General features: G+C 41.6%; 1 protein-coding gene across 5 annotated transcripts in view; it reads left to right on the top strand.

Annotated features, from left to right (window-relative positions):
* Positions 1 to 25,991, top strand: part of EVC (EvC ciliary complex subunit 1) — an 80,676-nt gene that overhangs the window by 44,412 nt on the left and 10,273 nt on the right. For 4 of the 5 annotated variants that reach the window (XM_048848899.2, XM_048848901.2, XM_048848900.2 and 1 more), the window contains 3 exons: positions 12,022 to 12,234; positions 21,544 to 21,653; positions 23,163 to 23,373. In XM_048848899.2, the coding sequence (XP_048704856.2) occupies positions 12,022 to 12,234; positions 21,544 to 21,653; positions 23,163 to 23,373 (534 nt within the window). The remainder of the gene's footprint in view (positions 1 to 12,021; positions 12,235 to 21,543; positions 21,654 to 23,162; positions 23,374 to 25,991) is intronic. The other variant, XM_048848903.2, reaches the window with a different exon arrangement.

Here is a 25,991-nt window from a genome sequence, read left to right on the forward strand (position 1 = left end):
TCTTCCGGTAATTTTTTAATTTAAGAAGAGCAAGTCAGCATGTCTACTGGTATTACATGTGATATGTATGCTCTGTATAGGAGTCATTAACCTTTGTCATTTCATTTGATGTCCTTAGCATCAAAGATATTTCCCCCTGAACACAATACTTATGGAAGTTGTATTCCATTATTGGAAATTCTACTTCACGGACATTTTAGGACCAGCTTAAAATCCTATTTCTTGCAGCCTTGCTTTTGGCTAAGTTTTGTTTTCCATTAAAAATATTTGGGTGAATTAAATGTTTCTAATATTGACAGGCTGACAGAAAGCTCCCTCTCACTCAGCCATAACCTGCTATGTTCTATACTGTACCTGCTATTCCACTCCTGGGTCCGTCCTGAGTTAAGACTGCCAGTCATGTAAAACTAAAGCAAGTTCTTCAATGGTTTAGCAAACTGACTGATATCTACCAGGAATTTACATTCAGGAAACTAAACTCACATCTGTTTTTACAATAAGCATCCTTTTATCCGTGTCCATCAAATGTGATCAGCTAATGCATCAATATCAAATAGTGGTCCCCCTCGCTCTCCTAGGCATAGCTGCTATTGATCGTATTAAAAGGATGACATCAGAAAGTACACTACATAAGAGGCATAGGCTGTGAATGAAAAGAAACTTACTGTACTCTCCAAAAGCTTTAAGAACTGGCTTGATCTTCAGCTGGAGTAAACCAGTGTATCTCCACTGAAGTCAAACAGAGCTACCATGATTTCCACCAGCTTGAGTGTACAAGGCATAGTCGTTATTAAAAATGTCTATTACCTGGGGCATGACACAAAGGCAAAGGAGAATCCCAGGGAAGAAATTATGTCTCAGAGAAGCACAGTCTCTTCTCCGTTTCCTCTCCTCTCCTCTCCCTCTGTTGCACCTCTTGCTCCAGGGGAAGAGTAATTTATGCAGTTCCTTTATCTTGGAATCCCAGATGCTTTGGCTAGCACGTTAGAAAGCCAGAATCAAGGCTCCCCCTGCCCACGCTCCACTGTCTTGCAGATGCCATGCACAACCCACTCTCCCACCCATAATGCCTGGAAGTGAGGTGCTGCAAGGCTGCCTAGAGGAATGAGGGAGCTTATTCTCCTGCGTGGCTGTGCTACGGCCAGGCACAATCAGGCCCTTCATTTCCATTTTGCCATTGCCATTCCATGATATCTCCACACTCCTTCACAATGCCAAGACAAAGATGGCATGCATCACCGAGGCATGAGCAAGTGAGAGGCTCAATTCAAGAGGTGAAGAAACAGTCAAATAATTAGTTTGTTGTTCAATTAAAACTTCACCTTTTTCTAAATGCAAATGTACGTTACAAAGGAGGGTAAAATAGTAAAAAATTGCTCCAATCTATTTAATGAAAAGCAAACAAAAGTCCTCTTCTCTCATTTGATTTTTAGAATCTTGTTGGAAAATGAAGCCCAGCTACATTCATGAAAGGTTAATAAGTGTAACCCACTGGTCACTCAGTTACATGTCCTCTTCTGTGCCTCATTCACTGGGGATGTGCGTCTGTTACAACTCTCACATCTTCTGTGGATCGGACACAGAATGGGACACAGTGCAAAGTGACTAGTGTATTACATTGCTCAGTCCAGAAGAAATATGTAATCTGGTCCTGACCGTTTGAGGCTCACAGCAGTGTGAATCCCAGACAAGACACCACTAATGCTGGCTGCGATCTTGGCTCACACCACAGATTGAACCAGGGACCCTCAGAGCTAGAGGATTGAATCTCAGCAGCCCGGCCATATTTAGGGAAGGTGGAAAATGGCAGTAGAATCATGCCCTTTGTCATGTAAAGCCTGGCAGAGTCTGCCATATTGAACAGGGTGGTTGTGTTTCTTCTCTTTTTAAAGTGTTTGAGAGTGAATTAAGGTTTCATTCACCACAGACAGCAATACAAACTTCCCCTTGGCGCCCTGCCTGGAGGTGCCTCAACCTGGACCATCTACAGGGATGGGAGGAATCCAGTGTACATAATCAGACCTTTCAGTCTATGGCTGCTAATTAAAAACCCTTAAGTTATTTTTAACAGTCCTCCTGGAATTCAGAGCCAGTTTGGATGATAGTTTGAATAAAATAGACAGTAATCCTTTAGGAAATGGACAGATTACAGGAATCACCATATTGGATCAAACTCATGGGTCCATCTGCACCAGTATCCTGTCTCTGACAGTGACCAGTAGCAGACGCTTTGAAGGAAGGTGCAAGAAATCCTGCAGTCATATAGACTCATGTGGTTTCCTGAGGGACAATTTCAGCTGGTAAAAATGCAATGACTTCTGGCCCTGGCAGTTTTTAAACCAGTGACCTAATGGCACAAAGGCCTCTGTTCCACTATTAATTATCTGAACCATCCAACCCTGCATTTAAACAGTTCATTAAATGTATACTATAGACTGTTTTAAGCCTGAAGGAATCCGCCAGGGAGGAGGCAGAAGGCTAGCGACATGGAGCTATCATGCTGATTTTTTTTTTTTAAGAAGCTGCCGGTTCTGCCCTTTCTGATCAGCTCACTGGCTTCTGCATTTTAAGAGTCTGTTCAGTAGTGTGGTGGTTTGCAAGTGAATTGCCAGTCAAGCCATAATCCCTTACAACAAATGGGAGAAAGGATCTGGCATTTATTGTGGATAGACAAGCTAAACATGGTAGTCGATATGGAGCCCGTCTGCCGGATGCTCCTGTCGCTTACAGTTTTATACCGATGCAACTGTTCAGTTCAGCAGTTCCTCCTGATTTCATAGATGCTGGAACTAGGAGTGCTGGGGGTGCTGCCGCACTCCCTGGCTTGAAGTAGTTTCCATCGTATACAGAATTTACAATTTGGTTCAGTGGCTCTCAGCACCCCCACTTGTTCCAGCACCTCTGCCTGATTTACCTTGGTATACATGAACAGAGAACCTGTCCCATAGATTCAAGATCATGCAGAATGACAGGATAATCTCTATGCGGGTATTGGCGTTAAAGCGTTGTGAAAGGGGAGCGCGAGTTTGACTGAATGACCTCCCTGGTGACTAGATGAAAGAATGTCAATTCATTGTACACGCCACTTACTATTTCTCATAGCTAAGCCCCTCGTTGAGGTGGGTTTTTTTAGAGTGCTGGGAGAGAGCTCTGCTGCGTTCCCTCAAAGCGTGTTAAACCGCTGCCATGGCGGCGCTTTAGTGTTGCCAGTGTAGGCTAGCCTTTAGACATAGTCTGGGGACCCCTAGGGGTCTGTGGACCACAGGTTGAAAACCACTCTTGTAGGAGATCTGGGAAGGCCTTGTTAGTTACATTTAGGCTCTAGAAAGCATGTTACGGTTTTGTTTTATATGCAACTATTTGCTTTCAGTATTCTTATTCTGAGGCCAACTCTGCATGCAAAAGTTGACCCAGGTACATCACTTAGGGGTATGAAAAATCCATACCTCTGAGCGATGTAGTGAAGCCGACCTAACCTTCAGTGTAGACAGTGTTTGGTCAACAGAAGAATTCTCCTGTCAACCTAGCTGCTGCCCTTTGGGGAAGTGGATTAACTACATTGATGGGAGAACTCCTCCTGTTACTGTAGGGAGTGTCTACACTGAAGCATTATAATGGCACAGCTGTAGTGCTGCAGCTGTACCTCTGTAGCATTTCAAGTGTAGACAGGCCCTCCAGCACTTGAATCTGTTTGTTGATAATAAACTTATTCTTGTTTTGACTACATACGAAGTAAACTTGTGATCCTCAATTGCATTTTATAATCTAATTTGTATTATTCCTCTGGGAATAGTGGTGCTAAGAGTTCTGTGAGTGGGATAGAGGCTGAGCACTCCAGAGGGAAGCTAGGTGGACTCAGGGGTCGGGGTGTGAGCCTACCACTGACCAGGCACTGAGTGCAGTGCCCGCAGAGGCCTGGAAGGTAGTGCTTTTGTTGCCAGAGGCTGATGGTTTCAGGAAGCTGATCCACAGCATGTACAGACAAGATCTCCTCACAGCAAGGGTGGGTGGTGTCGAGGTACCTCACAACTCTGGCTGTGCCAGGAAAGCCTAACAGTAGTGGACTTCAAACAGTGGGGATTGACTGTGATGGGGCCGGGGGGGGGAGGGGGGGAGAACTGTTACAGTCTTTTTAAATAATTTGTGAAAAAGTTAATTGACATTTGAGTCATGCAGGTATTTTGGGCCCTTTTTACAAATGTTAATTTATCCAGTCTACAATAATAGAATGGAGGAGTAAAAATTAACTGAAATTTTTAGATTAAAGAAAAGGTATCAGAGAAATCCTGATCAGTTAGAGGAACAGAATATATTGCAGGTTTGTGTAACTTATGAATTGCAGGGGGGGGTTATTGTGTCATTCTCTGTTATCAGGCAGTAAAAGTTACCTCCTGTCCTGCCCTCTTGTGGACTCTGAAAAAAGAAAATGAGGTGCTTTTTGCAGTTCTGCTTGAATTTTAGTACCTCAAATGTTACCTAATCTGTAATCTTGTCCTCCTCCTCTTCCGTGTGCTATGCTGCAGCCATATGAGAAGAGGCTGGGGGCTAACAATTCATTAGGGGGGAAACAGAAGTTCATTTGAGGACAACCAAAACAAGTAACTAGCAGCTGAGAGTTACAAAGTCCCTTGTAAAGGACTCATTTTTAAAGTATACTTCATCAAGTTTAGCATGGAGGCTATGGAAATCTCACACTTTAATGTTGTCTCTAGTTCCGCTTCTAACAGGACTTCAAGAAAATAGTATCCTGTCTCTCTCTCATTTGATAAGAAGTAAAGATGCATAGGAATGTAAGTTAAAACATTGTAACTAGTGGATAACATTAACAGATAAGGCAATAAACATTTTTGAGTGATTAAACAGTAATATGAAACTAGTGTTAAGTGTGATTTTTTTCAGCTACAAAGGGCAAAATATGAAATTCAGGAGGTAGCATGTTGTAACTGTTCTAGGTTCTTAGTCCCAGATCTTCAAAGGTATTTTAGGCTCCTAACTTCCATTGATTTCAGTGGAAGTTAGGAGCCTAAAGACCTCTGTGGATCTGGGGCCTAGAGCCTTATTTTTCCTTCATATTCTCTGTGCAACCCTATTAACTAAAATAGAAGGGTTGCATTTTCTAAACTGGACTGTAATTTTGGGTGCCCACTTGAGCTAGATGTCCAAGGTGCTGAGTACTCACTGGTCCCATTTACTTCAGGTGGATCTGCAGGTATTCAAAACCTATGAAAACCAGACTATAGAGGTCTCAGGTTGAGCAACCAAACTTTGAAAGACCCAAAATTTAAAGGTTTGGCATTGTGATTTATTAGGAAGTGTTGGAAGGCAGTGTGGAATAATAGATTAGGCACAGAAATTAGAACCCAGCTGTCTGGGTTGTATCTAATCCTGGTTCTGGCACTAATTTGCTGATTAAATTTAAGCAGGTCATTTTAATCTTACTTCAAGCTGGGGTGTGATTTTGAATATGCACCACAGCTCTCTGCCCTGCATAAGTGCCTAGGGTCTTGGCTGGGCACACACTCGGGGCGGCTATCCCGTCCTCAGGGTATGATAGAGATATTGATGTTTACCTCCCTCATCAGAGGGTTGAACTTAACAAAAAGCCTAATTCTGCAGTGCCTTGCACAGTCAATTACTCCCTTGTGAGGCATTTCTCTAATGTTGGTCTTAGATATTGCCACAGCCACTTACTGTATGTAGACCAGGGGTTCTCAAACTTCATTGCACCACGACCCCCTTCCAACAACAAAAATTACTGCACGACCCCAGGAAGGGGGACTGAAGCCTGAGCCCACCCGAGCCCCACCACCCCAGCTGGGGGGGCCAAAGCCCAAGGGCTTCAGCCCCAGCTGGGGGGGGGGGGCGCTGTAACCTGAGCCCCGCCACCCAGGGCTGATGCTTCGGGCTTCAGCTTTGGTCCTGGGCCCCAGCAAGTCTAACACCAGCCCTGGTGACCCCATTAAAACGGGGTCATGACCCACTTGGGGGTCCCAACCCACAGTTTGAGAACTGCTGAGCTAGAGACTCTTCTTCCCACTTACCAATGCCCAGTTTATATGAACTACACCTCTGTGGAGTTGCTTGGGTAGGCTTCCAAACAAGATACCTGTTTTATTTTCTGGCCAGGTGGGTAAACAGATTCATTTTTAAAACCAACCTGATTATCTTCTTAAATTTAAGCTTTCCCCTTCTTTATACACCAAGCTAGACACTGTTTCCTACTCTTTTGGGAGTCCCTTTTCTTTCTCCACCCCCACAAAGACTTTTTACCATAAATGCCTACCTCCGTTTGTTATTCATCACTTTTCAGTGGAACAAGTAGTGGCATAACAAGAGTGCACTTGTTTTATTTTTAAGTGCAGCTATGGTAAGAAAAATTGTAATAGGATTCCTTCTTCCCCAACAGACCTGCTCCCTGTGTGTACTCATATCTGCTTACTTTTAAATCACTAAAATAAGTTTTTACTATTGTTTGTTCTGTTAGCAGTTCTGGTTCTACACTGCTATAGGTGCTTGAGCTGGTTTCTGTTCTGATTTGTGCATCAATGAATAGAGTTATTAATAAAGGCCTTCTCTTTAGATCTATTTACCAAAAATGTATTGTAAAGTTAGTTTTACCACTAGAACCTTCTGTTAGGACACTCTTATTCTGGCATGAGAGGGCCTTTTTTTTTTTGGTTCAGAATATGAGATTAACCCGCCCTCGCAAACTAAACTGAAAAAAAGCCACTCTTACACCAGAATAAGAGTGTCCACCCAGGCGGTTGTACCAGTATAACTATACATTGTAGACAAGTTCCAACTGCAGGCAGCTTCCCTCCAACTTCCCTCTTTTCCAGTCACTTTTTGGCATAAACCAACAATACATAATATGTATTAGTCAGCACTTGGAATCCAGCTCAGTGTTTCTCAAGGGCTTTTTCTCCATTATAATCATTCTTCACCTCACCTCACCAAGATCTAAGTTTACAATGTGTCTCGTATTTTAATGTTGCTCTTTTGTTTGTGGGTAGTGAAATTCCATCAGCTGTATATTTCCCTTCTTTTTCCTGTGTGATTATATATGTCTCCTCCTTTGAAATTCAAAGGCATCCAGCATTTATCCAAGACCATTTCACTTCTGCATTTAAATTATGATATTTATTTATGCGTGATGAATTTCTAAGGACGATTTTTGAAAAAGCTTGAGGTTGGCTGTCATTACAAACATGTTCATTTAAGTCTGCAATCAGCTACTCTATTAGTGGAATCAATTTGAATAAATTGCATTAAGTAAAAGTTCTGAAGACAAAAAAAAAAAAGATATGTCAAGAGATATTTGATGACCATCCTACGGACGAAAAAAAATATAAAAAAATAAGATACGTATTGGAAACAGTACTTTGTTACTCTTGTATAAAAGAAACTTAAAATTGCAGTGGCTTATTAAATAGCAATATACAAAGCAACTTCTCTGTTTAGAGCCACATTCCACCACCCTTATTTACATTGAGTAATACCTTACTCTGAAAGTAGTTCCTTGCAGAACAAGCGTATACTCAGCTTGAGTCAGACTGGCAGAATCTGGCCTCCATTAGCACTTCCACATACAGAAGCTTTTTCCTAGGTAGGTTCTTACTTTACCCTCATCACCATAGTAACTGAGGATCTTCTTATGATGCAGTAGGCAACATGACTAAGGTCTGTCACATGTGGTTCATTCTTTCCCCACTTCCAGCCATAGGATAAAACTGTGTGTGCAGTGCATTGTTTGGTTTGGTAAGGTGGTGGATCATGTGGGGTTTGTTTTTTAATGTACATACTGCTCTACATGTATGTTAGAGAAGGCAGGTGGAAAATGTGTGCCTTGCACTTGCAATAGATGAGGTTTGTGATGGTCCTTAGTTCTTATGAGAGCTCATTCCACAGTTCATTCTCAGATCAGCCGCACAACATGCTCCTGACAGATGAGCTTCCCCCTTATGGTAGGACTTTTGAGAAGGGGGTGTCATTACAAATTAAATATTCACACACTTTCAGCAGTTAAAGGTTATTCATATTTTTGCATATACAAATCATCATGGGTGCAATTATTAGTCATTAGATGTCCAAATTCCTATTTGCGTACTGTATTTATACCCATAGTTTTGTTCTTGGGAAAAATAAAAGAGGGAGGTCTGGCTGTGGCTCATCTGAAAAACTGTCCCTATAATTGTATTTTGAACTTCCATAGCACCTTTCACCAGAAGATGTCAAAGTGCTTTACAAAGAAATAATTAAGCCACTTTGATCTAGGGATCACCTCTCTCTCTCTCTCTCATATGCTGTTCTGTGAAGCAAAACACAACCACAGTTCAGTTGGGTAGAATTGCTGTGCCCTGCGAAGCAGTGCAAGACAGGTTACAAGATCCGTTTGAGCCTGCAGGAGGTACAGGCAGAACCCAGGCCCCTGAGAAATATTCAGGATATAATTCCTTTACTCCTTAAGCAGAAAGCCATGAGATTTTCAATGACAGCAAGCGATCAAGACCTCGGCTTTCCATTTCATGCAGGAGATTTCCTTATGAGAAGCAATGCGATACCAGCACCATACTAGGGCAATAAATCTGGGGTGCCAGCTATAGAAAGCCCAGTATGACTAAGTGGTGTGGTAGTGGTACCTGGAAGTCTTTCATTCAAATATCAACCTGGTCTGACTCTGCTTGAGAGCTAGTGAAGGTGCAGTAGAAACAGGTGTGGCTGCAGACTACTCTAGATTCCTTTTAAACCATGTTAGTCCACAGGAAAGCAATAAGAACCGTAACAGGATCGGGAGAGTTAACTGCTATTAAAAAGCTAGAACCCCCCCCCCCCCGATATTTACTCAGGGAAAAGATGGGTTAGAAGAGAGATAACTGACATTGTTAAAACGTTAAAAGGGATCATGAGATCAGACATGGAATCTTTTTGAGCTGATGCTAAATCCCAGGGTTTGGAGACCTGAATTTTAGACTAAAGAAACAGCAGCCGAGGAGAGAATGCAAACGTGCCATTCTGCATAGAGATTAAGCTAAAACCGATTCACAGACTAGATGAGTAACTACAAAGGTGCAAACCCTGCCCCCACAGGTGAGATGGGAGCTTATGGACCAGCATAAGCTGGGGGTGTAGAGGCAAGGTTAGGGGCCTTGCAAGATGGAGCCGCCTGAATGGAAGATTCTATGTGCGCTGATAGTTATAGACAGACCAGAAAATCCACTACTGTTTGGATCCTCCCTCTCTTTGCCCTCATTCCTGGGCAGGCAGGAGTGTGCTAGGCCTGCAGAGACTACTTTATCCATTAGACTGCACAAGGAGCCACTGAGCAACTCTGCTCCTGCTCCACAGAATGGGGGTGGAGGGATTCTTTCCCTTTCCATGTTTCCCAGTACCCAGTCTAGTTACTTAGGCTGGGCAAAGGTCTCCCAAGTGCTTATCAAAACAAGAGCCTTTTGGGGCTGGAAACCCCTTCCCCAAGCTGGGGAGGATAGAGAAGAAACTCTGCAAGGAGACCTGCATGGAGATACCAGTTGACTCTCCTCCAAACCTCATCCCCCTGTGGGTGTTTTCATGAGAGGAGAAGTTCTGGACCAAATATGCTCATGTCCAGTAATATAACTTCACTAATAATTGCATATTGAAAGTGCTACCACAGTCATTCTAGATCATTTTACCTTTTTAAATTATTGCATTGATTGTTAGCAATGGGCCAAAACCAGAAATAGGGGAAGAAAAATGGTACCAGACCTGTTCTAGCTGATCATTGTATCCATGACCACCGATTCTGTGTTCCTTATTTTCTGAGTGCCCAACTTGAGACACCTGGGCCCAACTTGCTAAAGTGCTGAGCACTCACAATCAAATGAAGTCAGTGAGGGGTGTGTTCTGAACATATCAAGTGCTATAAAAATGGTAACTATTTTGAAAAACCAGCTCCAAGACATCTCAAGTTGAATGGTTGGTGGACACTTTGGCCTTAACCTCTGTACCTTAATGTCCCATCTGTAAAATGTGAATATCACCTTCTCTCACTGGGTTGCTAGCCAGGATGGGTAAGGAATGGTGTCTCTAGCCTCTGTTTGTCAGAGGGTGAAGATGGATGGCAGGAGAGAGATCACTAAATTATTACCTGTTAGGTTCGCTCCCTCTGGGGTACCTGGCATTGGCCGCTATCAGTAGACAGGATACTGGGCTGGATGGACCTTTGGTCTGACCCAGTATGGCCATTCTTATGTTGTGATGATAAACTCACTTTTTGAAATGTACAGAGGGTATGGTGATGAGTGCCATAAAAGAGCCCATGAGAAAATTAATAATTCTGCATTTAGTGCACAATTTGGACAGAATGAAGTAGATGGGGCAGGAGCCACACATTGAATGCTACGGTTCAGAAGAAATATGGGGGATGACTGAACGTTTGGTAATGGGATATGGAGTCTGTTATATCTAGATGTCCAGTTCAGATCCAGGATGATGACCTCTGATGGCTGTTTGGCAAGATTATATATTACATAGAATGAACTGGTACTCAGTTCATAAAAGTCCACATCACAAAAACCTGTATCTGGCACTGGTCAGAATTTACCACCTGCCCAATCCTCTCACTGGGGCCAAGGATCAAATGGGTACAGAGACTGAACTCCCCTCTCAGTCATAAGGTAGTTCCTTGGGTTGGTGCACATAGGCAGACTAATGAAGTTTACCCTACAACTGCCCACAGCTTATTTGTCTGTGTGTCTGACATAACATTTTAGGTATTTTCACCATGACATATAGGTGTATGCAGAATCAGATAGAGTTCAGAGGCTAAGAATTGTAAAGATTAAAGAGACAAAGCCAAATCCCCATTTATCAACAATGAGAGGAAGGAACAAACAAAAATAAAATCTGACATGACCCATACCTCCAGCCTGGGGTCCATTAGTAGCCATTTACTGTAGTACTGCAAGCCTGTCCTTCATCAGAGCCTGAGCCAAACTGCTGTTCTGCTGCAAATCTCTTATTTTATTATCCTGGAGGAGGTTCCCAGCCTGCCCTGCTTTTAAAGGGATAGCACCCTTTCCACACACAGTATGGTACTTATTCTTTTGCATCTTTTACAAGCACAACATTTAGTAACAGCCAGATCCTGTTTACCCTAATGTCATTTGGCAAAACTGCCATTGATCTCACTGTGTCCTCCACTTGGTCTTGAATTACTTAGATTTTCTTTTTAAATATTCAGTGATATTATGCATATTTTAACGTTAAACACATCAATAAATATTTGTGGAATCAAGATCAGACTCATTAACACACTGAGAATATTACAATTCACAGACGTAATCATGTAAACACGTATGTACATAACTTTTTACTATGCATTTGTATTACAGTGGTCTAAAAAGCCCTATTGGGGTCCCATTGTGCTAAGTGCTGTATTTATAGTTCCTCTCCCAAATAACTTACTGTTTAAAAAAAAAAAAAGACAAGACAGACAGGGAGTATAGTTACCATTTTAGAGATGGTAAACAGAGGCAGAAGGAGATTAGATAACTTGCCCAGCATCACACAGGAAGTCTGTGGCATAGCCAGGAATTAAACAGATATATTTTGAGTGGTAGGCCAGAGCTTAAACCACAAGACCTGTCCTTTCCCATAACTCCAGTGGACTTACTCATGTGCATAAAACTTAGCATGTGCTTAAGTGATGGCAGAATTGGGGCCTAAATAAAACAAGATATGGGGGAACAGTTCAGGAGGAGGATCTGGGAGTTACTAATAATAAGGGAGAAGTATTTCCTAAAGAGCTGTGCAGGGAGGGAGGGAGATAAGGATAGTTTTCAAGGAGACAGAGAGAGAGTATAAGAGAACAGGCAGCTAGATAGAAGAAGCAAGATAGAAGTCACTAAACCAAAAGTAGGAGAATGAAATGAAGGGCTGTGTAAGGCAGGAGAATTGGGATGCCAAGAGAGAGCAAGAGGAGGTGGACAAGGGAATGAGATGTAAGCAATGACAAATGAATCTGTGTCTCTGTTTTGCTAGGAACTGTGTTCTGGAACCTCCCACACTTTAGATGAGTTGGTGCAAGAGTTATTTCTTCAGACTCTTCCTACCAAGACTGGTCTGTCTTTAAGAGAATGTGAACTTCTAAAAGAAGAATGTCAGGAGAATTTGATCCTTCAGTTAGAGAAATGGGACAGCTGTAGACAAAAGCAGTGGAAGCTCTTCCAAGAACAACTGCAAGAAGAAAAACAGGTATGGATTCAAAAATTGTGGCATGTATCAAAATTCTCATGTCACAAACTATTTCATACTTATAGTCCGTTACCACTAGTTTTTCAATGTTCTTGGTTTAACCACTTGTTTTGGCTTTCACTTTGTGCTGTCCTTTTAAAATGTATTAATGGTCCTGCTTGATTATATAGCACCTCTGGATATAATTTGCATATGTAGTAGTCACACAATACTACCTTGCAGTGATCTCTTCAGCTGATTAAATACATAGAATCCAGTGAAATTATTTTCTCAAATTGGATAAAAATTAAGGTAATGATTGGTAGAAATTAGCAAATCAGCTGCCACAAGGTGTTTAAGAAACTGTTCTCCACAACCATTCTTATGGGTTCCTCCATGAAAAGTGAATCAATCATAGAATCATAGAATATAAGGGTTGGAAGGGACCCCAGAAGGTCATCTAGTCCAACCCCCTGCTCGAAGCAGGACCAATTCCCAGTTAAATCATCCCAGCCAGGGCTTTGTCAAGCCTGACCTTAAAAACCTCTAAGGAAGGAGATTCTACCACCTCCCTAGGTAACGCATTCCAGTGTTTCACCACCCTCTTAGTGAAAAAGTTTTTCCTAATATCCAATCTAAACCTCCCCCACTGCAGCTTGAGACCATTACTCCTCGTTCGGTCATCTGATACCATTGAGAACAGTCTAGAGCCATCCTCTTTGGAACCCCCTTTCAGGTAGTTGAAAGCAGCTATCAAATCCCCCCTCATTCTTCTCTTCTGCAGGCTAAACAATCCCAGCTCCCTCAGCCTCTCCTCATAACTCATGTGTTCCAGTCCCCTAATCATTTTTGTTGCCCTTCGCTGGACTCTCTCCAATTTATCCACATCCTTCTTGAAGTGTGGGGCCCAAAACTGGACACAGTACTCCAGATGAGGCCTCACCAATGTCGAATAGAGGGGAACGATCACGTCCCTCGATCTGCTCGCTATGCCCCTACTTATACAATGTGTGTATAAGTGATGTGTGTGTGAGACCATATTAAGCGTCCTACTAAAGCTAGTTGTGTGATTTACCATACAGTGGTTTTACATCATTTAGAAAACTTGAGAATATAAAAAGCTTAAACAATAAATTAAAGTATGATCCACCTGCCTTTTCCATGGTTTTGAGTTTTTCCATGTGCATCTCAGGTAGTGATTTTATCTTTTCTTTCATAGGAGAGTGGAACAAATAGCTAGTCTGTTATTTCAGCTGTTCTGACAAATAGTTATTTTAGTCACCTATTCTGTTTCTATGTTGCACAAACATTTGGAACTCCAAAATGTTAGGCTCCAATTCTGCAAATGCTTAAGTTAGCTTTTGAGTGTTAGAAGCTGAAATGCTAGAGGAAGGGTAGTGACTAATGAGAGAACATCTGACTTCAAAACTTTACATCTTTGCCAGTGTCTAAGTCTATTTAACGGTGATCATATGTAAATCCTATATTTCCCTACCTTTCTTGAATGTATAAAACCTGTTCTACCCTCTGATTATATGTTGGAGAAAGTCTCTTTAAAATATGTATAAAGCCAGTACTGGACTGCACTCCATTTGACAGAAAGACCCAGTCTTTGGAAGCTTTTGAAAGGGTCATTTCAGCTCTTTGAATGAAAGGTAATCAGTCCTGGGCGACATACATGTTTAAAGTCAATGAAGTGACAAAGGAATTAGGGTCTAATCCAAACCCCAGAGAACTCAATGACAGCTTTTCCATTGATTTCAGGAAGCTTTGGATTAGGCCCACTATTAACAGAAAAGGAGGTGGGAGTTTGAACTCAGGGACTGAGATTTCATGAGCCAGATTTCCCTCTCGTTGAATGGATCCCAGCCCAACGAGAGTTGCAATACAGAATTGCCATCAAACAGCTGTGCATGGTCAGGGAAAACAAATGTTTGAAAGTGGTGGCCAGAAATGGAAAAATCAAGACAAGGTGGCATTTTAGCCTGGAATAAGTGAGAGAGCAGAGAAATTCAGAGTTGTAAGTGGGAGAGGAAAGAAGAAAGGAAATTAGAAAATGGAGCAGAGGAGGAGGGAGAGAAGAGCTACAAGGGGAAAACAAAGAAACTGATGGAGAAAGAACAAATAGTCTGGAATCCCATAATAATGATGCCATTTAGGCACTCTCAATCATAATACCACTGGCATTCATTGACTAGAGCGCTAAGAAGGTAGTTCCATTAGCTCATCTTCTAAAGATCTGAAATTAGCTAGTGATAAAATGTATTGAGATATCAAGCTTGCTCTCCAAACTGCCTTATTTCAAAAAGTCATTTATATTTATCCTCCGTGACTTAGGGGCCTCCAGCACATCTTCAGAATAACTGTATCTGTGTGTATGCGTCATTGCATGGTGAAGAGTGCATTACATATCTTCCTCAGGGCAGGTCTACACTATGGCAGGGATCGATACTCTGAGATCAATCCACCGGCGGTCAATTTAGCGGGTCTAGTAAAGACCTGCCAAATCAACTGCAGATCACTCTCCAGTTGACCCTTGTACTCTACCCCCAACAAGAAGAGTAAGGTAAGTCGACCCTGCGGTAACTCGACCTAAGGTACGTAGCTAGAGTTGTGTAGCGTAGGTCGACTTACCGCGGTAGTGTAGACATAGCCTCAGAGGGGTTAATGCTGCTAGATAACGGATGTTTAGACAGCACTATAAGACAGAATTCAGCAGCCATTCAGTTCAATCCCAAGCATGTATTCCGAATGTAGATGAGGCTGTTGAATACCCTCCAGTTTTAGTGCATCTCAACATTCATAATGGGATGGCCGAGTAAAAGGATAATGTTTCATATACTTCTTTTTTAAAGAATAAAGGTTTAGCAGACAATTATGTTAATCATCATAGAATTATAGTATAGGAATATCTACTATAATACAATCATCACACCCCTCTCTAAATTGCCATCATAATTGACAGGTCATTTTTCAATGTAACACTTGTCTATACAAGAGTTTTCACGAGGGCCTGTCCAAAATTGTGGAACAAACTTCCACAGGAACTAAGGGCTTATCTGCATTGGGAAATGGACAGGCAGAAATGTGCCAGTATAATTATACTGTTATAGCTGTGATGGTATAACTGTCCATGTGGATGCTCTCCAAGATTTAGTTTCTTTTTTTGTTGTTGATTTTTTTGTCTCATTGGAATTGGTTTAAACTAAACCCAAAAAAAAGGTACTCAATCCCCGAAGAGAGCATCCACACAGGTATACAGCAGAGCTTAGCAATATAATTATACCTGCATAGCTGTGCTGGTAAATTTCCCTAAGAATCAAAGACCTCACCACCTTCCACTTCAAGTGTAAGGTGCACATCTTCGACCTGTCTTCTCTGGTGTGCACGTTTAAAACAAACAAAACTCAACCAAAACAAACATTTCACCGCACACACAAGTCTTTCCCCGGGGCAAGGATGAGAGAATGAACCACATGACAAATGTTAGTCATGTCACTTAATACCCTACTGGAAGGCACTCAGCTACTACAGTACTATATAGGAACCAATATATACATATAAAATATAATTTACATACATTTTAAATTTACAAGGCATAATTATGTAGGGCACAAAGCTCTCATCTGCATTTTGAAGAAAGTAAGAGCATATGATCAGCTATTCTATGTAATTCTTTAGTCTCTTCATTTCCAAAGTACTTTTCCTAAGGGGACTGCAGATTTCTTACCAAGATGATTCAAGATGCCTTTAACATGTAGTGGATTGTATTTCTTTTTAAGTGTATTTTTCTTTGCATTTAGCGATTTAGAGCACATTTAGGATGGGAGTCCCTTTAGAAAAAAATCCTCTTTATTTCATTGCTTTGTGGTTTTTTTAAGAGACATTTTGATAGTTTAATTTTGCCTGCAACCTAGAGGACACAAACAGGTGCAAATGGGAATAAATTAAGAAAGAAAAGAAGTGCTGTGCAATTTGCATGATAGCCCCCTAGCTCACAATTTAGAGAAAATAAAGTTAAGGTCTGTGCACTAGTTATACACAGCCAGATGCTGGGCTTGGTTAACTGTGTTACCTGGCATTCAGTATGCATCACACACCATCTACAGGCTGGCAGAGCAACATTCCTTCCTAGGTGCTAAAAATGTCAGCGTCCTCTACTCCTTTTTAAATTCCAGAGGGGAAAAAAGGGGGGAAGGGGGAAGAGAATATGGAAGTGAGCTCATAGCTGTGTTCAATTTGCCATTGTGTCTGAGGGTAACTCACAAAATTATGTGGTTTTGGTTGCATAGTGGAGAGCTATTCCACTCTCTTGTTGGCTGAGAGCAGTGCCCACAGCTTCAGCAGATCACATAATTGGCCTGTTGCCAGGAAACAAAGCTGCAGCAAAATGTACAGAGACAGGAGGAGGAGGAAGGGGCTTCCATCAGTGAGCCTTCCAGATCCCTAGTTTGACTCCCACAAAGGTCAGAGTCTGCTTATTCAATCAATTTTGACATATCATGTGAATCTTCTTTCCCTCTCTGAGTCTGGTGGATGCTCAGTATTTCAGTGACTGAAATAGCTCTTCTTTTCAAGTAGTCTAGCATGCCTTTTAGTTACATCCCTCTCCAACCTTAATACTCCCACTTCAATTATTGTTCCTGGATTGAGAGTGGACTGTAGTGGTTCGAAGGGGATGAGGAATCAGAGCTTTTAAGTTCCAGTCCAGCCGTTGACTCTCAGTACCACAGAGCAAGTCATTTAACCCACCCACTGTACCGCAGTTTACCCATCCTTAAACTGGATATACTGCTAACCTACCTGTGAGCTTTTAGTAGTCTTTAGGGCCAAATTGAACCACTTAGACACAGGTGTGTACTGAAGGGGAAATGCTGTGGCATGCCACATCAGGAGAGTTCAGGGTTGTGCTTCAGGAGCAAATAGTCCCTCCCCGTGCAGCCTCATGCACAGGAGAATGGTATAGGCTGCACCAGCCTTCCTGATAGTCCCACTTTCTTCCTTCAGTGCTCCTGGTACGAGGGCAAGGCCATGGAGTAACAAGCACACTCAGGTGCCATACTCAGGTGGTGGAAATTAGAGCAGCCCCGTGGCATCTCTAACCTGTGCTGGGGCTCAGAGTCACACAGAGCCACTCTGAGAATGGGGGAAACTGTAACCAGCTATAAGCGTTAACATGTTACACAGCTCCCTAACAGCCTGGTGCAGCTGTGGAAGCTCAGTGCAGCAGAGAATCCAGTCTTCTCTCCAGGCCTTCCCTTTCAATTTGCCTGACAAACACTTATCTGACTAGGGCCCAGATTCTCTCTTGACTTTGGGTTTCATTGTGCCACATCAGTAGTACAAAGCAGCTCTGAAGTGGTGCATATAAGGGGAGACCCTCTGTAGGCATAGAGCCAGCAGGTGAACCAGGAGAAAGGGGATATGGCTAGGGCTCCCTGGACTCCAGCAAGGCTCAGCTGCGGTCTTTGGTCATTGGCATAGTTTAAAGAAGCCTACATGTTGCTCTGGCCTGTAGCTGGAGGCTGGAACAGACCAGTGCCGAGTTGACTGAGGATAGGAGCGCAAAGGAGGCATCACGCTATCTTTGTGCACATGGCCTCTCAGCAGTGCGTTCCTCTTTCTTATGACCGAGGATCTGGGCCTACGTGACTAGTTCTTTATGCAAGCCTGTTTGCAAGGGTTTTCACTGAGAGGGAACCTTGGAAACAAGGACCATTAAGAAGCTGAAAAATATGTTTCCATGTCTAAGGAGTCACCACAGGAACCTTTATCAGTATTTATGATTAGATCTTGTGCTAGATGTTCTCTCAGTGAAAAATATGACTCACTCATTTTCTCTAAAGGGGAGTTTACCTAGCCTTATACACAATGGTGGTGCTCAACAAATAATTAACATCAATGAATATATTTCCCTTCTTTATGATCATTCTGAGTCACTTGGCTTGTTTGCAGCCTGTCTGGAATGGACAAATTTGGCTTTTTGTTTGATTACAAAAAATAGAGTCTCTCCTTAATAATTTAATCCACAAAATATTAGAGAATAAACTGGCATATAGACACCTAAAAATGACTTCTCCGTCAATAGCCAGGTATCCCAAAAAACAATGCCAAGAGAGCAGCCTCTTGCTGTCCATCTCTAAATTCCCCTTCTGAAAATTAAAAAAAGTCTGCTCAGCTCTTCTCATAAGAACTGCTCAAAGAGCGAGAGTGAGTGCACAATACACAGCATAGTGGAGAAGTTTTAGAAATGAAAGGGCTCTCTAGGGATATGCAGTTAGCTAGGAAACAATTGGTAACCTTTTCACAACCTAAGGTGCAATTCAGACCAGTAAGGGTTTGTGTTACTCCCTGCTCTGTAACACTGACTGCTTAACTGCTCTGCTGCTGTGGCTCACAGCCTGGACACCAGCAGACAAGCATACAGTATCCCAAGTGTCTGTGTGCTCTGCAACCCTGATTCAGTATACTGAACTCAGCAACCTGCCTACACCACAACAGCCCTACACTGGTTTCCACTAGCTTTGTTTACACCTGGCAAGAAGACCCCAAAACCCTCCTTCTGAATTTTCCCAAAATCCTGTTTGGTCTGCAACGTCCAGCCCTTTTCTGGACCATTCAGAGAAATAATATGGTTTGTTTGCTCTTTTAAAGAGATAATACTCAGCAGCTTGCCACATTAACTGCAGTTAACAATTACTTCTGTTCAAACACAGCACTGGGTTGGTTTAGCTTAAAAGTAAACCAAATTGATTAGCAAAAAGGACATAGGTTACGTGATGCAAAGTAAAAGAAATAAAGTTAGAGAGGGTTACAAACAAAAAGTAAAAATGCACTTTCTAATGGCTAAGATTTAATTCAATAAGTTACGGTCTTGGTTCAAGGTAGATTTGTTATCAATCTTTTTTTCTAGGACACTTCAACCCCATTGGTTAAAGGACCCATCTTTCTCAGCTTGCCAGAGCTCTGGCCCCTTATTCAGTGATGGATGCCACAATGGCTTATTCTCTTCCTTTAAAACTTCCCAAACTCATAGTTTTGTCCCCACACTCGAGATGACCTCATGCTGTTCTTCCCCTCCTGTTCTTCCATCCTCCATGTTTTGGGTCACAGTTTGGTTAATTTCATGGGAGACATGTAGATAGCTTCCTTCCCTTCTGTCTGAGAGAAAACCGGTTTCTCTCTGTGTTCGGGCACAGACTTTAAAGTTTAATATTATTAATTATCCACATTTCCTCATATAGTATTAATACATATATTTCACAATTATATTGATCACCAGTGTGTCATTAGCTTCCAGAAAAGACCTTCCTTGATACACTTTTACAATACAGTAATATTGTATACAGTTAGTTGATTCAGTTATTTATTTGAAGTTTTTAGCCCTATCCACCCCGAGGCAGTCTCCCACACTCACAAGGTTGATGGCTTTGTTTCCATTTTGTGTAAATGTGCCTTCATGATCTGTGCCTGAGGACAATACAATACACATTTTCTTTGTCTAGGACAGACTGGGCTTATGTACTGCTTGCCAAATACATTTCCAGAACATAATTCTAGCACATACTGATAACTTTGTACATACCCTGTACTCACATCATGGAAGACTATTAATGATCAGGGAGTTATTAGTTTTCCAGTGGTATCTTACATGGCATCATTTAGCTACAGATTATGACAACAGTGTGTTATGTATAGCGAGTATGTCAGTCCTGCCGAAAGCTGCTGATACAGAGTAGTGAACCGCAGGTAGGTCTTTGTGTCACTGCCCTATCCATGAACAGAATGACCCAAAGAGAGATATTGGTACAATTATTTTATTATTACAGGCATTTAGTTGGCACCCATCCCTGTTGTATCCAAGGGCTTTTAAAGTTTAATTTGACGCCGGCAGCTGCACCTGCTTGCAGCTTTACCATTCAGCTATGAATCCAGAATTTCATCATTTTGGATGTCCTGGCCAAATAGGTACATCTTGCAGCCCTTCCAAAAGTGGCTAGGTGGGCTCAGTAATGTCCACAAGGAGTGAATATGAGATAGGAAGACTCAGTATCAAGCTTTACCATCAGCATCTGCAAGCTTCTCACCTTGTCCAATTCTCTTGCACCTGCAAGAGTCTCCCCTTGTTCCAGGGTCCAACTCTCTGCTGGGGTTAATGGGCTCAGCTCTCTCAACTTAACTGGTGCTTTGTCCACTTATCCAGAACATCTTCTGCTGGAGTGAGCACAGATCACAAAGTGGATGGGAAGCAGTTTTTGAGATATAAAACTCTAAATTAAAGTATCTCTCTCAGGCTAACTAGTACCTTGAATTTCACCCAACAGTCATTTGACTCCAGTGCAGCCTAAAAATATAATGCTTCAGCCTTCAGTAATAGAAGAGCTTTGGGCATAAGTACCCATATTGTCATAGGTTTAGTGCCGGCAGCATTGTTAGCACAGCACAAGGCAAAGTTAAGGACAGTCCCTGCCCCAAAATGTTTACAGTCTAAAAGACAGATATATTGATCAAACCAGCTGCACTGGGAGAGCTAGGGGAGGAGAGCTAATTTAAATTGTATTTCACAGATGGGTAAATGGAGACACCCAGTAGATTAAACTCCATGTCCAAAGCAGCACAGTGGCTGAACGGTAAAGTCGTAAATGGAATCTGTAAGTCCAGACCCCGATCTCCTTTTCCAACCAATAGACAACACTATCTCCCTTACCTTGTGAACTGTATAAAATATGCATTATTGTTATAGCCTGTCGGTCTCAGGATGTTAGAGAGACAAGGTGGGTGAGGTAATAAAAGATATGGTCCAATAAAAGATATTACCTCACCCACCTTGTCTCTCTGTATGTAATATGGCATCTGATGCAAGATGACAAAATTTTCACCTTGTTCAGGGAAAGTAAAAAACACACTGCCCTTCAGAAAGGGTCTTCAGGTATGATCTTATTCAGGTGTTCCCAAAAAAAATCCTTTGAAGCTCACAGACATCACTCATTAAAATATTATTGTGCCTGTTTGTTTGGTTTCCCTCTGCCAGACAAATGAAGAGACCACAAAGTCAAATCAATGGGAAGCACATCTCAGCCCTGATCCAAGCTTTGGATCAGGTCCATATGTACTGGAAAAAAATACTCCTGAACAGCATAGCTTGACAGCAGGGGCATCTGTAAATACTGCAGTATGAATTCTGTATTTGAGAGCAAGGGAAATAAGGGTCTGTAACAGTATTCATAAACACATGACAGAATAAAAACCCAATTCATAGTATTGCACCATTTAAAAGTGATTAAAATGAGGAAATCTTAACATTGTGGGGTTTCCCCCCTCTTCTCTTAGCTATGGACCAAGGAGTATGCTCTGTCTGCTGTGATGCAAAAACACCTGTATGAGAAACATGAGAAGATTATCCAAGGTGTTTTAAGCCGATTAGGCGGCCTCAGTGAGGAGTGAGTATGGTCTTATCACTTTTAAGAAATGCTGTAAAACTGCAGGTGTAATGCAAAACTCTAGGATAATCCAGGCTTGGGTGGGAGTGATAAAGAGGGACTCTTCAGTTATTCATACCAAGAGAGAATTACCATAGGTTTTGAATTGAATGAGCATTAATTTTTCACTAGCTAAAACTGCAAAAATCCTATGATAAGGAAAAGCAAACATCCTCACTGTGTCATATTAACGCTTACTAGTAATAGTGATGGGTTACACATGGACCTTTCCTCCTGGTAGGACAATCTGTGGTTTGTCAAAGGGTTTGTTCTCAGTATATTTATTCTTGTTTCTAAATCATCCCTAACTTTGCACTCATAAATTCGCCTGCTACCTAGGAACTGGATTTCTCTGCCTCACTTTGTAGCAGGCCAGGGTTCCTGCTATACACCAACCATAGCCTCCCACAAGATGAAGTGCTCAGTTCACTGGTCTTCTCTCTTGACCTTTAATCCTTTCTGCTTTTAATCCGATACACAACTGTACATATCTGTTAATACACTTACTTCTTCCTGCCCACTCTCTCTTCCTGTCTTGATGAAGAAAACTACAACTTCATCCCATCTTTCAGATAAATGTCTTAGAGATACAGTTCCTTTGGGCAGGAGTAGCCTTCTCAATAAACAACTCCACGTATTCTGTCTGTCTTTTTTCATTAAGACACCAAGTGTCTTCATTTGACCATAACTTTGACATTGTGTGTTACTTTGAAATCTTTCTCCTAAAGTATGCATGCAGATCTGCCTATCACTATCTCTGCAATATTACCACTATATACCACCGTCTTGACACCACCGTTGCATAAGTCCTCATGTAGTCCTTTATTTCCTCTGACTATTGCAATTCTTCTCTGGGACCTCCACATCCTGAGTCTCCATTATGTTCAGAAAGCTGATGCCACCCTTCTAACACACACAAGCATGCCTACCTTGCCCCACATCCTGAGACAACTCCATTAGCTCCCCATCCATGTCAGGAGGTGGCTCAAAATTGCCCTCTTTATTTCTTAAAATGCACCATGAACTTCCTCTACCTGCTCCCCTCCACTCAAACGCTTGTCTTATCTCTGTCCCACAACACAGTACCATCGCTGCTGGTGGCAAAGAGTGTTGTGCAGCTCCTGAAATTTGGAATAGCCTTCCCATATATCCACCCGTATACACATGCACTTTCCATCTCATTTCAAATGAGGAGATCTTTTACTGCATTATATAGGCTTCTTAATTTCTTTCCCTCCTCTCTTTTTATTTTTACTTTGTCACTTCAAAGTTGGAAAATTGTCATAGTGACATCCGTACTGTATAACTCTGTAAAGCATTTTGGGATATCATTTGTAGGACAGCCCCTGCATTGTATTTGTTGTAACTCTTTCATCTGTGAGCTATGACCATCACTGTTGAACATAAATACGCACAATAAAGTAGTTTGGTTGATAAATGGAGATTAAAAAGCCATGATCCCTTTCACAGGTCTGCTAAATACATATTACGGAAACACAGGCTCTTGTTGTGTACAGTTCTCAGAAGGTTAGCTGTCCGAAATGTTGCTATGGCTACTCTGACTCACATGAAAATGTCCCAGAAGAAAAGCTTGCTTCAGGAGCTAAGAGAGCAACATACTCTTCAAAAGAGTTCCTCACACTGTCAAGATGAACACCAATGGCAACTACAGAAAGCAATGGTATTTATCATTTCCTGACCGTTTTCACTATAGTTCTTCCCTTGTATAATGTCTGGCATTGAAAGCAGCCTAGGGAGTCCCAAAAATTAAAGAAATACCCATCATTGACATGTCAGGTGGCTTAGCACAAGTATCATTTCAATAGAAAATTACGGTTTCCTGCAGCCTTAGGTATACAAAGGACATCACTCCTCCTTTAACTGTAAGGCTCCTCTAGCAAGAACAACAAAGATTTTTGTTTTTTATTTGATATGAAAGCAACAGTTGAAACATACAGTGCGAGCATGTAAAGGAAACAAGCCCATGCAACAAGGTGAGAAATTCCCACCAGAGCCGCGAGTAATCGTGCACTGTAAAGACCTTTCGTTGGGGTAAAGGGTTCCTATGTCTCTCAACAGACCCAAAAATATGTTCTGTGGTGGTCATTCACTCCATTCGAGAAGCTGACCATCTTCTCTTTTTCCTTCCCTAACTTAGCAATGTCCTCTAGCTGATCTATTTTATGTGTTTCTAGAGTTGATGGGAGTTAGACACTCAAGAACGGCCAATGAATATATTTGTCTCTGGGAAAGAAGTATAGTTTGTATCTGCATGACCTTTCTGGAAAGTTAATCTTCAGTTCAATTATTTTCTAATGTATACTTAATATAGATTTCAAATATCAACGTTCCCATCAGGCACTCAGGTTCGTTCCCAACCTATCCAACACTGCTGGATATGCAAGGTTGAATTTCCTATGAAACACAATGTAGCTGTATGACCTATGGAAAGTGCCTTCAGAAGCTAACTACAACTGTAGCAGATGAGTAGCTTCTGTAAAACTCAGCCCTGGTCTTTCTTCAATTGCCTGCCTATTATTTGACTCTATCTTTCATTCTGTGCTTTAAGTAGGAGGGTCAGCAACTTTGTCTGCAACCAGATGCCAGTATAATTTGGATACCCATTTGGTATGGCTTTGTCCATCAAAATATTCCCTATTGAATGTAAAAGTCTTGGATATTATAAATACTGCCTCAGGTTAAAACAAACACATTTTTACCACATTCCTCCTGTTTTTTTCATTTAACCTACCTCCCACTTGATACCCACATGGACACTGATCAGCAGCAGAGACTCTGTTCCCCAGCAAGATTCTGGATAGATCAGGTGCAGGGTATGAGGCATATTCTTTTCACCACCCCCGTCTTGTACTGCTCTGTAGAGGCCAGCCACAAACTGGCCCTCTAAAGAAATGCCAAGAACAACACCTTATAATTCCCCCTGCCACAGGAGAAAGGGGAAGGAGCTGACTAGCAAAAAAAGACAAAATCCAAGAATGTTAAATGGGATCCTCCAAAACTAGACTCCAGAGCCCTTACATGAGCAAGGGTGGGAGGGGATAACAGATTGTCTGACTGAGAGTCTGTAAATTGTTTACTTTTACAGTCTTTTTTTAAAAGTCATTTAAATTTGAGCATATGCCGTTTTAGATGAGCTGCTAGATAGCGTAATGGGGGCAATGAATCTTCTAATTTAGTATAAAAATGTAAATGTCATTTAGGAAAACAGCAACACAAACCCAAAGTTCAACTATGATGAGATGACATTTGTGCCTTGTAAAAGAAGAAAAACAGGTAAATAAAATTCCTGTTGGCTTAAGACAGAAAGAAATCAGAAACTTCTGCCTGAATTATAAATAAAGATATGTCAAAACAGTCCAGCATTAACATAGGCACCCTCACTCTCCAAAATAACTGTGGGTAGTTATAGTTCTACTCTCATTTTTTACTTTCCGTGAGGAATGTAGTTACTTCGAGCAGCTGCCAGATTAATTTTATTTTGTTGGAAGCTTACCCTCAAAATAAAAAGAAAAGAAAAGAAAGAATGTCCACATTTAATTCTAAATAGCATTGATTTGAAATGCAGTTTTTGTAAACACTCTCTTCAGTGTTGTTCCTGTTTTATCCCATCCTATCCCCTTACTCATATTAGTGTCAGGTTTCAGAGGTGTAGCCGTGTTAGTCTGAATCAGCAAAAACAAACGAGGAGTCCTTGTGGCACCATAGAGACTAACGAATTTATTTGGACATAAGCTTTCGTGGGCTAAAACCCACTGATGAAGTGGGTTTTAGCCCACGAAAGCTTATGCCAAATAAATTCGTTAGTCTCTATGGTGCCACAAGGACTCCTCGTTTGTTCATATTAGTATGATATTTTGGAAGGACAAGATGTGTCACAGCATAAGGACTCAATCTGAAGGATTTGAAATCTGCTGTAATCATGGGACTCATCTGAATAGTCTGAGCTCTACATAACATACTGTTTTTAAACACTGAACTATTTCTCCTGGAAGCTGTCTGCTATAATGACAGTACCTTGCTCTTATTTGGCACTTTTCATCAGCAGATCTCCAAGCACTTTACAGAAGAGGTCAGTATTAGGACTGGCTGGTAAACAATTCAATTTTGCAAAAAGTTTCAAGGTTTCAAAATTAATTTTTGTTCCAATGCAGAACAAAAATTAGAGCTTCTGGAATTTTTCACAAAAAACATGAGAGACAGAGACCAACCACTCCCCACCACACACCTCCCCAGCCAGTAGCCTAGTAGTTAGAGCATTTACATTGGATGTAGGAGACC

Source organism: Caretta caretta, chromosome 4 (genome assembly GCF_965140235.1).
Source record: "Caretta caretta isolate rCarCar2 chromosome 4, rCarCar1.hap1, whole genome shotgun sequence".
In the NCBI taxonomy this organism is placed as follows: Eukaryota; Metazoa; Chordata; order Testudines; family Cheloniidae; genus Caretta; species Caretta caretta.